Genomic DNA, 12,759 nt, shown 5'->3' with positions numbered 1-12,759 from the left:
AAAGTAACAACAACAATAAAATTGTAGCTTCCCAGAGCTTCAACATTTTTTTGGCTGCCAGGCTTAGTTGCTAAGAATAGGCCATTCTGTGACATACTAAAAGTTAGGGTAAAGGTGAACTAACCCATAATGTTTGTATTTAATTTTTTGTTTAATTTAGTTTCAGTGTCAGACTGGCCCACTGGGATACCAGGAAAACTCCCGGTGGGCCCAGGTGTCAGTGGGCCTCTTGCTTGTAAACATTTAGCATAGTTTATGGCCATTCCCTATTTCTTCATGGGAATAAAGAGGCTTAATAATGGAAGAATAGAGTATAGTATGTAGAGATAAAAGAGAAAAGAGGTTGAGTGAGGAGAGATACCGGTAATAGTTTGGAAAGTGGGCCCTCAGCCTAAGGTTTTCTGGTGGGCCCCTGGCATCCCAGTCCGACACTGTTTAGTTTTTATATTAGCAGTTTTACACTGCTAGAGTCATTATTTTGAACAGTAGCATTGTGCTGCAGTATTGGCCACAGGGTTGAACTGGGCCGGTGGGACACAGGGAAAAAACCTGGTGGGCCCAGCCCTGCTCCCTGCCCAAATCCAGTCTTCCGGTCCCGACCTCCCTTTTGCGGAAAAAAAAAACATGTTCTTGCACCGTGGGGGCGAGGGGGGTTTGAGGCTGGGGACCCGGAGGGGGGCCCTGAGACATCAGCCCCAGTGGATCCTGGGCCCCCCAGTCCGATCCTGGGTGGCCACCAGAGGGTTAAATAACTGATGCAGGAACCATATCTGGACATTTTCCTGCATTATTCTGTTGCTTCTCATCAATTTTTAAATCCCAGTAGCTAATTATTGGAGAACTGTGAGTGTAACAGTGAAATGCATGAAAGCTGTACTGCTGACACCCAATCATTCTGTAAAATGTTTCTCAATTTTGCTCTTGAATATGAACTTGAATTGTACCATAAATATGAGCTGAAAACCAAAGACCTACAACTTCTATGCAAATTAGAGATGTCTGGGATGTTTTTAAGCACATGGCTACAATCCCAGACAGAGAGGGCTCTTATTACATTTTGTCTTCGGTGCCCCTAAATCTATTGATACTTTTTTCTTTTACCTTAAAAAAAAAAAAAAAAAAGACTTCATGCTTGGTTTGTAAGATTTTAATATTTGTTGGACTACAGCGACACCTAGTGGTTCCATAGCAGTTGCTTCCATTGCAAGTTGGCAGCATTATAGAGTTCTCTTGAATTGTGCTCATTAGTCAATAATAATATTCTTGTTTTTCATGGATGTCTGTCAATAAAGAAATACAGTATAAGCATGTCCCTTTAAGCAGGGTCAAACATATCTATCAGGCAGGGTACCATGGAATGTTCCAAGGCACTCAAGAGGTTAGTCACACTCAGGCCCAGATTTGTGGAAAGGCGGCATGCTGTCCAAGCACTCCCACATTTGTTCAAAAACACTGGAGATGCGCTGGAGATACAATAATTTTTTAAGTTTCCCCATTGCTCCAGTGAAAATTTGCACAAATAAAGGGGAGGGGACAGGGGCGACGAACGGCACTGGTCCTAGTGGTTCCCACTATGTAAATACGGCCCTGGTCACACTATTTAGCATGAAATCTTGCAAAGCAGTAAAAACATAAAGCAGTATATGTGTGTTTTGCAGTTTCCCCCCACTAGATTACACCAAGACACATATTTTGTTGTAAGCATTGTTTTAAATTGGGGTTTTGGCGATATTACACAAATATGTCGATTTGTACACGTAAGGACTAGCAGGAGATTCGGACTATCTATACAAACCCACCTTTGTGCCAAAGCTTTAGCTCATTGTGACACCCTTAATAGAGTAGGTCCTGGCATGTCATGGCCTGTATGGAAGAATCCGAAATCTCATTTTATATAAATTGTTGTAATGAGGAGGATAAAGGCGATCTCTCGGCTGTACGTAGGTGCCTTGACATTTTCAAAGGAATAATAGAAATGAAGAATTAGTGAGTAGGCAGGAGAAAGCAAGCCTTAGTGAGTAACACTCTGCAAATATTTATTTTAGGAAGTTCACTGGTACAGGAGAAGTGTGAGAATACAGTCATTTTGGATTTAAAGGGGAAACCTATATTATTGTGAATTCAAACACTGTACTGCTTGCCATACTAATGTTACCAGCCTGTAACTCTCTTTTTCTACCCCTTTTTTCAGATATGAGATGATGTGCCAGTGCTGGATCACTGAGCCAAAGAGACGGCCCAGCTTTGTGGACCTAAAGCAGCGTTTAGAAGCTATTTGGGGGAGGCTGTCAATCCTATCTGCCAGTCAGGACCAATTGTATGTGAACCTTGGGGAGACTTGTGGTGCAGCTGCAGCTGTTTCCGGACTGCACTCTGCATTTTGCAGCGAGGAGGATTATTGTGCAGGCCCTTCACAGACATGTGGTACATCTGCAATCACCAGCGATTATCGCTATATTGTGAACCCAGGGTGCCTTAGAGAAGGGAATGAGTGGTCTTCTAGTGCCCAAAATGGGGAAGCACGTGGGCTTCTGCATGAAGAAGAGGAGGAAGAAGAAGAAGAAATGCAGGAAGAACAAGTTGTCATTACCCTTTAGCAGACACCTCTCATATATAGCATTGTACTTAGATTGTGATACCTTTTATGGGCTACTAATCAAACAGAGTAGGCTTGGATTTGGTTCCAGAATTCACATCTGTGCCTCGTGCCTCCTGGCCTCTTATTCCCTCCAGATCGGCACACTCTTTACATATGGAATGAAAAGGGATAATATACAATCTGATTACTCAGATTGGCTCAAACAACATATTCAATAGAACTTTCTTTCCCATCATATTGTACCCATTCTGTACCTCACCAACAAAGTCATTTGAAATGATACCTAGACTTGAATATCTCTGTACAGGTATTGAATCTGTTATGAGGAGAGCTAGGGACTTGGGGTTTGCCATCACAATTGATTCATGCTAGCTTAATAAACAAGGTACAGGTATGGAATCCATTATCTACAAACCTGTGAACTTTGAACTACAGGAAGGCTATGTCCATTTTTCTAAAAAAAAATGATTTTATTTTTTATCTGTAATAATAAGCAGTACCTTGTACTTCACCCCAACTAAGATATAAGTAATCCTTATTGAAGGCAAAACAATATTGGGTATAGTTAATTGTTAAATGATTTTTTTTTAGTAAACTAAAGGTGATCCATGTTACAGAAAGACACCTTATCTGGAAAAGCCTAGTCCTCAAATATTCTGGATAACAGATCCCAAACCTGTATTGTCTTATTACAGAAGAAAAACAAATCAAAAAGTAGAATTCTTTGTTTAAAGGGGAAATGTTGCTATGTAAGTAATCCACTAAATTGTTCTGGATGTGTAGTAAATCTATTTTAAAAGCAGTCTTTATTATTTTTTTCTTACAGTTGCTTCCTCAACCTAACATTTATGTTCCAGCTTCAACCAACATTCTCATGCTGTGAGTCGCTGACAGATTTCACCTGCTCTAATAGGCCGATTTCAGTATGAGTCAGTGTTTTGCGATGTACTCCTGACTAACAGCATGGCTGAGTTGTTTGGAGTAGGAAAACAGTGTTAGATCAAGGAATGACACCAATGAAAAAATGTATGTTTACAAGTCATGCAAAGGATTTATCAAGCATCCATTACTGATATATTCATATCAGTGACCATCTCCCTTTACAAAGCACGCTAAGGGAAATGGCATTCTGGATAATGCATTTCCAAATCATAGATCCTATACCTGTATCCAAATGACATCATTTATATTCTAATCATTATCATTGGTCAGTTGATTTGAGGTTGAACTATACATTGATTCTTTAGGTCCAGGATATCTTAGAGACAGAAATCCAAATCCTTGTGCTACTGTTTGTCTGATGAATTGATAGCTTTAGATTCGAGCTTCCATTATATCTCCTTGGATATTATTTAAGTATCTAAAGCTCAATGTTAGAGGTCCACTTAATGGTATCACAGCCTACAGCTTGACGGTAACCAGTTGGAAAGCAATGCGATGGTGAACGAAAGACTTGCAACACGTTGTGCATCCAGTGCTCTCATGCTGAGCCCCCGAACAAATAATCTAAATGCAATATCTGAAACACTTTGTTCAGAGGAACTCCTGCTGCATTTTCTGGATCAGTGACTTTTTTTTTTTTTTTTTAAAGACTTTGGAATATGTCAGTGCATGGGAAGTGGACAAATTGATACCAGTTGGTGTTTCCTGCGTAATTGGCAGCGGCATTACTTTGTACATGAATTCTTACCTTGGTAGAAACAGGGTGGCATGTGTCCCATATACTTTTTATTGGATCCCCTTTTCCAGCTAAGTGAACAAATTCTATATTGTTGCTCCAGATCTTATCAATTTTAATATTTTGCTACACAATGTGATTTTTTTTCAGTCCTTTAGCGGGCAGAAGGACCTCTGAAGCATGTGTATGATACATCAAATTCTTCTATCAATAAAAAGGACTGAAAAAATAATAGTGAGCGTGTACCTGTGCATTTTACACTTTAAAGGCTTATTCCGGCGTTTTATTGTAAAGCCATTCAATATAATCATATACTGTACATTACAAATTTCTTACTACATTTACTGTACAGATGATTTATTCCGTTCGAGCCCTGAAGCTCCCAGAATTCTCCACCGTGCCAAACAAAGTAGGTTTGAGTAATCTTTCATAACTAAATATTTAGGACAAGACAGGGATACCTACAGCTGTTGCACAATTACAGTTCTCAGTACCCCTATTGAATTTGATGCTGTGTGGAAGGGGGGAGTTTTTAGGGCCCACTCTCTCTTTCTGATTTTGCACTTTCATTACACCTGCACTTATAAAAAAAGAATGAAATGCATGCTACTAGTACATTTTTTCCCACTTACATTAAAAATTTAGCCACATTATCCTAACACCCTTTTTTATTTATTGGAATTGGCAATTGGTGAATTGGTTATTCACCTTTAAAGGGATACTGTCATAAGAAAACGTTATTTTTTAAAATGCATCAGTTAATAGTGCTGCTCCAGCAGACTTCTGCACTGAAATCAGTTTTTCAAAAGTGCAAACTTTTTTTTTTTTATATTCAATTTTGAAATCTGACATGGGGCTAGACATATTATCAGTTTCCTAGGTGCCCCCAGTGATGTGTCTTGTACTATGTTAAATGTCAGTCACTTTTTACTTTTGCTAGTTGGAGTGGTATCACCCTCTCCCTTCCAGACCCCCCCCCCCCCAGCAGTCCATCAGCAGTGGATTTGTGTCAAGGCCACAAAGGCCTGGGCTTAAGGCCACAAAAAATTAGGGATGGCATGCCGCCCAGCCGCTTTCCAGAGAGCACTGGGAAGGGCGCTCGCAGGGAGGGGGTCTAGAGGGGTGCTAGGACTGCACGGCCTAGGGGTGCCATTTTTTTTCTCAACAGTAATTCCTAATTTCAATTAGTAAACGTCATTAACTATTATATTATACAGGCTTTTCTCTGCTTCCTTTGCAACAATTTTCATTATCAAACACATAAGGGTCAAAACATGCTCACTACAAAACTGAGCTAGGCAGTACACACAATGTAAGAGACAACTGGTGCAGCTGTAGTTTACTTTGCTCTACTAGTTATATAGTTCATTAGAATTGAGCAAAGGCCAATTTCCATCAAGATCAACCCTTCAGATGATATATCAGTGCATGTACATAGATACACACTAACCAGCTTACATACATGCCTATATACTAACTACAGAAATCCCTGTAGCCCTGGATACTATGCCTGTACAAGAAGTCATCCAAGCCTTTCATAAAAGCATTAAAGGGGTAGTTCACCTTTATGTTTTAAACAACTTTCCAATTGGTCTTCATTTGTTTTGTATAGTTTTTAAAATAGTTTTTAAAATATTTGCCTTATTCTTCTGAGATAGGGATCAAAAATTCCGGAAGCCAAAAATATTATTATAATTGTTTATTTTACTTATCTTTGTTATTAAGGCCCTCTCCTATTCATGTTCCAGTCTCTTATTCAAATCAATTCATGGTTGCTAGGATGATTTGGACTGTAGCAACCAGATATGTGCTTAAATTCCAAACGGGAGAGTTGAACAAGAAGCTAAATAATTCAAAAAACACAAATAATAATAAAAAAAAAATTAATACCAATTGCAAATTGTCTCAATATGATTTCTACATCATACTAGTTAATCTTAAGATGAACAGCCCCTTTAAGTGTATCAGCCATTGCAACATCACCTTGCAAGGAATTCCACAGCTTCACTGCCCGCTTTTCCTTTGTTCTCTTCTATTGGTCTATAATGCCCTCTAATATATCTGTAAAGAGCAACATCCCCACCCAAGCACCACTTCCCTAGAGAAAACAATTATGATTTTATCAAATCGGTCTACCAGTGAATACGGAAGAGCAAAATATTTCACTGCATTTGCCACCAGAAAACGCCCATAGACTCTGTTTAGTAAAAATAATGTCACACTGTTTGGAAAATTGTCACGTGAAAAACAGCCTATTGACTTCAATATGTTTAAACCATTTCGATTCCCCAAAAAACAAATTCTCTAAATTTACTCATCACTACAGTGAAACTTTATTTTAAGAGGTATTAAAACTTTCAACAAATGCTGCTGAGTTATATGTTAGACAAGTCTGCTGTAATATTTTTTTTTTGTCTGCTTATCCCCATGCTAATAACAGATTGGACATTGAAACTTATTTTTTTAATTACTTTTTTTTATTTTTATATATTTATAAAAAAAAATAAGAAAGAAGTGTTTGTAATGGAGAGAGAAACCGTACAGGTTAATTTATTTTTAAAGTAAAAAAAAAAAAAAACTTGCCAGATTCCATGTCAGTACCTGATGCTGCAGGCTGCAGCAGTGGACAAATGGAGGCTTCAGAATCAGCACAGACAGTAATTGTCAACTCTGTTGACTGTAGTAACTTATAGCAGAATCCAGTTAGTGTTTAACCCTTTTTGCTCCTACTCGACTCCTGCGAACAGCCGTCCAGCCGAGGCCCTTACCACTTTGCAGAGCTGCTCAGTAACACTGGTTCTTGCTGCTGCAGGCACATGTGACATTGCGTCACTCCAGGACGGGTTGAGTTACATGCAGACGCAGCATCGCAATCGCCAGCCAGCAGTCATGTCCGGGAAGGGTTGCCACCTGCCCAGTATTTTACCGACCTGGCTGGTAAAAATGGTGGTTGATCCCAATGTTATTAATAGGGAAAAATTATAAATATATATAGGAAGGCCGGTATTTTTATCCGGAAAAGGTGGCAACCCTATTTCCAGGTGACTGGGACTCTCCAAAACGTGCCATTTGCCAGACAGTGTGAATGCAGAGTGAAGGGGGAGCGGGCGGGCTGGCAAGCAGGCTGGTGGGCCAGGAGCCAGTGGGCCCACTGGTATTCACAGAGCGGCTGGCTCTTGCACAGGATGCACTGCGCCACCAATGTCGGGACCCACCAGGTTTTCACCCGGTACCCCGGCAGGCCAGTCCGACCCTGATTCTTGTGGATGAATGGAAGCAAATCCCACCAACATTGTCTAAAAAGAGTAGAAGATGTTACAGTAGAAAGGGAGGACCAGAATAGTCCTCAACTGTTTTAAGCAGATCTGAAATATTCTACACCTAGAGACCCATTTACCAAAGGTCGAATTTCAAATTCGTGTGAATTTTTTTTTACTCTAATAAATTCGAATATACTCGAAATTCGATTGGAATACGTCTAAAACTTGAACTAATATTACTGACTCGAAAACTCAAATAGAATTCGATTGGATTTCTCAGAAAAAAAATTTTGAATGTCAGGAAGGCTATTAACATCTTCAAATGGGACCTCTCCCATTGACTTATACATGAACTCGGCAGGTTTTAGGTGGTGAATAGTCAATTTCAAATTATTCCCAGGGTAAAGGTTTGATAAATCTCTAATTTCTAATCTGAATTCGAATCGAGTTTGGATTATTCCCAATTCGAATTAGTGAGTTTTCACCAAAAAAAACACAATTTGAAAATTCTAATTTACTATTCGACCCTTGATAAATCTGCCCCCTCATGTGATCTTTTAGTTACCACACCACAGTTGCAGGCCCACACATTTCCCAGCTGTCCGTTGCACAAAAAATATCCCATTCATTAAAGGTACTCAAATCAAAATGCACATTTGTATAGTTGTTGTGGCCCCACTGCCTGCCTCCTGTCCTGAATTGAATGCTGCTGTGCCTATTGGTGCAAGGAAACCATGGTGCTACCACCACCTCCAAACAGGTGTTAACTCTGGGGTTCCCTTAGCGCAGCCTGATTTGCATCGAGGTGTAAGTGCAACAATGTTAATGTTGACACATTGGATGCAATTGCATCAGACACAGCTCCTGGAGACTGTAGTAAGTAAATGACCACCTAGGGCTTTCTAACGGGAGTGGGGAGTGCACATTAAATATTGTTCCTTGAGTTGTTTTGCTCCACAGTCCTCTTTGTATATTTAAACTATTCCTGAACAACATAGATAGTAAATAGAATATAATGCAGAAGGGCATTCAAAGAAATGCTCAATATAGAATAGTATGTTGGGCTTAAAGGAGAACAAAAGCTCCAATCCAAGAAGGGTTTCAAATGTTAGGGTAACCCCAAGTAATGACTTTACCTAAACCCCGGGCCAGTGCTCCTGTTCTCCTTTCTTCATGTTGGCACGTATGCCCAGTTAAAAAGCCAGCTTTTTTGCTCTTCTGCACATGCGTTGGTCCCTGGATTTTGAAGAAAGAAAGAAAGAAGGAAAGTAGAGGATCACTCGTTCACAAGTGCCCTGGGCATGTGCAGTTTTCTACTAATAGGAGCACTGGCCCATTGTCTCAAGTAAGTCATTACAATACTTGAGGCGTGCCCTAACATTTGGCACACTCTTTGGATTGGAGCTTTCCTTCTACTTCAATTCTATCTTGTTATCCTGCATGTTTGAAAGTTAGTCCTGTTATAATACCATCTGCAATCATTGCATCTTTCTAATATGTTCACTGTAAGCACATATTAATGTTTCATTACTGGAAGCACATATTGATAAGCAACACTACTGTGAGCACATAGCTATAGGTTCATACAGTAGCATGAATATCTTTAGGTGAAACTACTGTAAGCAGTGACCTTACACACCACAGGTGTATACTTGTCCCTTTATAAATGCATTGAATACAATTCACCTTGTTCACAATACTATATTTTTTCACAAACAAACATTTTGATAAAGTATATTGCATCAGTAACCATTATTCAGGTAAGGGACCTGTCATCCAGAATTCTCAGACCAGGGGGTTTCTGGAAAACAGATCTTTCCGTAATTTAGATCTTCATACCTTCTACTAAAAAATCATGTAAACATTAAATAAACCCAAAAGGCTTCCAATAAGGATTAATTATAGCTGAGCTTGTATCAAGTACAAGGTGCTGTTATATTATTCTATATATAATTCTGATTATTTGGATGAAATAGAGTCTATGGGTAATTTGTAACTTTCTGGATTATGGGTTTCTGTATAGTGGATTACATACATGTATTCATATGTTTCAATGTCTTATCAAAGCTTTCAGCACTGAAAATTGGATATACTTTTTTTTCTGCAAAAGATATAAGCCGTCTGTACACGTTCATTTTTTTTTTTTTGCCAGTGACAGGCACCTAGTACAGATCCACTGAATCCATAGTATCTGCATACTTAATATTCCACAGAAGAAGTGATGGAACTCCTAACTGGCGAATTCTGGCAGATCTGAGCTAAATCAACTCAAATGCATTCTCTGAGAATTTTGTACTAACAACATCAAATTGAATTCCAAATTCATTAATAGCAGGGGCAAAGTTTGAGTTAAGTCTTGTAAACCTCATAACAACCACATGTAACACTACCTGCAGGTTGGTTGCTTTAAGTTAAGTCTATGGGGCAGATTCACTAACCAGCATCCGTTTGGCACCCATCGCAAGACTTTGCCAGGCGCAAATGCGCTCAGACTACGCCCGTTCACTAATATGCAGAGTTCCGTCCTAATGACTTTTCACTAGCATTACTTTGAAAGTGTAAGCATTTCAAAGCGAAGATGCACTGGCTTTTATTTCTGGCTATCGAAAATTCGCTAGTGATCTTGCGCTCAAGTCAATTTGCATATGGAGGGTAATTTAAAGTTTATGGAGGTCTTTATTATAAATGTTGCTGCAAATGGTTTGTTACTGGTTTATATTACACATGTCCAGGGAAAATTAATAAAGGCCAGAGAGTTAATATAATGCCCTACACATGGCCACTGTAAAATTAATGTTCCATATGTTAGGAAATGTCTGGAAAAAGATTGTTAGGATTTTTGCAGGCAATCACGTTGAAAAAGGGAAAGGTTGCGAGCATTTTTTGAAATTTGATGCATTTTTGGCTTACAGGATATGATGTAAAGTGACACTTCACATAGTACAACATGTAAAGGGAGGCATCATTATAAGTACAGGTGTCTGTATTCACGGTGTAGAGGGGCCGCTCCTTATAATTCCACCATATGTCTATTCTACATGGTTCTGTAAAGTTTTAGGCCAAGAATTTGCACCTCCGCTGCTGCTCTGTCTGCATCCAGAAACATTGTCTCCACTCAAGTGCATGCAGATTTCAGCAATGAAACAGAAGTGCAGTATATGTAGGCCTACTTTGAAATAAATTAAACACTGAATTGCCCTATTAAATGTTAGTGTTCTCATCTGTTTAATGTGACTTCAGTTTCTGAAGCTCCATGCTGATCTTCCCTCTCTTGTCTTGAGTGTGTGACCGCGTTAAGGACCATGATAAATCATCTTGCTGTGGCTCGGTCTTGCCTGTAACTCCTGGGACGTCTATACAGCCCTCACACCTGCTGGCGGCTTACTGCCGTTAGCTTACCGCGGTCACGCACTCAAGAATCCGCCAGCAGGTGTGAGGGCTGTATAGATGATGTGATAGGCAAAGCCGCAAGACTGAGCAGGATGAAGAGCCGCATGAGGCTCCAGAGCCGCGGGTTGCCTACCCCTGGGTTGGTGTATGCGGTGAATACATTCCTATTAGTGACGGACTCAGGGCGGTAGTAACTGGGTCACAACACATACCGGGTAAGATTTTTATGGCATATAACCTGCTTATGTAGGGAGTTTGAACCGCTCCAAGGTGTTAGCGTTTGGTCCCGGGCTGGATGCACCTGGACCACAGAATGTAAATGGTGAGCGGGAGGTTAAAGGCTTTAAAAGGCATTAATAACTTACTGGGAATTGGCGTTACGGATAAGGGATTAACAATTGGACCCCTAGTATAGCGCTGGATACATATGTAGAAGTGTAGCAAGTATGAGGCATCTTCAGGCCTACCTCCGCTTTAGTCATAAAATCTCAACTTGACCCCAGAGAACCCACCTGATTTATATACCTGCAGCCGACCAGCACAGCTGTGACATCATGGCAGGGGGAGGGGCACGCAGGCGCACAAGTATATAAAAAGGAGCGCATCTGGCAGAAGCTGGGCACTAGGAGGTTACAGGCTAAAGTTCAGCCTGCACCTGCCTGCGGCCCACAAACTTTGTGCAGCAGTCAACTTGAACCCGTGGGCTACAGGTCAGCCCCTAAATCACTACTCCACTTCACTCCACTGCATGTGACTTCCCTGAATCAGCTTACATGAATTTGTGGGTTCTATCAAATGCCAGATAGGCTGCTATAAGGTGCCATAGAAAGTCAGTATTTAGTGGGCTGGTTGGGCCTCTGTGTAACTGATTTTGATTCTCAGTCCAGACCTGCCCCCATCTGTTCTGAAAAGCAAACTCCCAGCATCCTATCTAAGGAATTGTAGTTCACAACAGGTTAAACTTGACAAGTTTGACATGTAGAGCTTAGTATCATATACACTTGAGCCAGATGGTACTTCTTCCGTGCCTTATACTCATGTTTTGGGGTTGCATATGTCCAGTAATATAGTGTAGCCTTTAAAGGCAAGCATCTCAGTTTATTATACTGGAAAGTGTCACTGTAAGCCTCAGGCATGCCATATCACATCTCAGATATAACGACAGTCACGATTCCCCTGTCTAAATGGTTCCTAGGTAATGCAACAATGTGCAGTGCCTGATTTAGAACATGTTATAGAACACAACACACACAATATAAATAGTTCCGTGGGCAAGTCTGTAACACAATAATCCCTTAATACTTGTGCATGTCTATCTGTGCTCCCTGTCCCCCTGGTGTTTTGCGGGGGCGCATCACAGCTCAACTATGCCTGTGTTAAAAGAGCTCTTTAATTGTGAATGAGCAAGTTTCCTTAGAGCCACTCTAGTGGCAGAGAAAAAGGTTTTTTGTTTTTTTTTTAATTAGGCTGTATATTTTTTTTATGTCTTTTATTAGACAGTAAGATTTTTTTAACCATAAAGCCATACCCGAGACACCTAATAAATGACAAACTAATCATTGAATAGTCCCTTATAGTTGCAACCAAGTAGAGTTATCTTCCTGCTCCTTGCATCCCCCAATGATCATATCACACTTTATGGTACATATTCTACTCTCTAGCTCAGTGAATAACTTGAACATGTCACACAGTAGAAGACATAAAGGAAGACATCAGTATAAGAAAACGTGTCTGTTTAAAGGGACTGCTGAAAGGAGGTGAAGGAAGTTGTAGTTCAGTAACAGCTGGAGAGTCTCATATCGGATATCTGCGATTTAGGTTATGTTGTGTGA

General features: G+C 40.1%; 1 protein-coding gene across 1 annotated transcript in view; it reads left to right on the top strand.

Moving 5' to 3' along the window:
• tyro3.L (TYRO3 protein tyrosine kinase L homeolog) overlaps positions 1 to 3,159 on the top strand; it is a 94,727-nt gene extending 91,568 nt beyond the window's left edge. The window contains 1 exon segment of the mRNA NM_001088754.2: positions 2,192 to 3,159. Coding sequence (NP_001082223.1) covers positions 2,192 to 2,597 — 406 coding nt within the window. The 3' untranslated portion in view covers positions 2,598 to 3,159.
• The last annotated feature ends 9,600 nt before the right edge of the window (positions 3,160 to 12,759 follow it).

The sequence above is a fragment of the Xenopus laevis genome, chromosome 8L, assembly GCF_017654675.1.
Source record: "Xenopus laevis strain J_2021 chromosome 8L, Xenopus_laevis_v10.1, whole genome shotgun sequence".
Lineage (NCBI taxonomy): Eukaryota > Metazoa > Chordata > Amphibia > Anura > Pipidae > Xenopus > Xenopus laevis.
The sequence above is the reverse complement of the archived record's forward strand: the minus strand, read 5'-3'. Positions and strand labels throughout refer to the sequence as shown.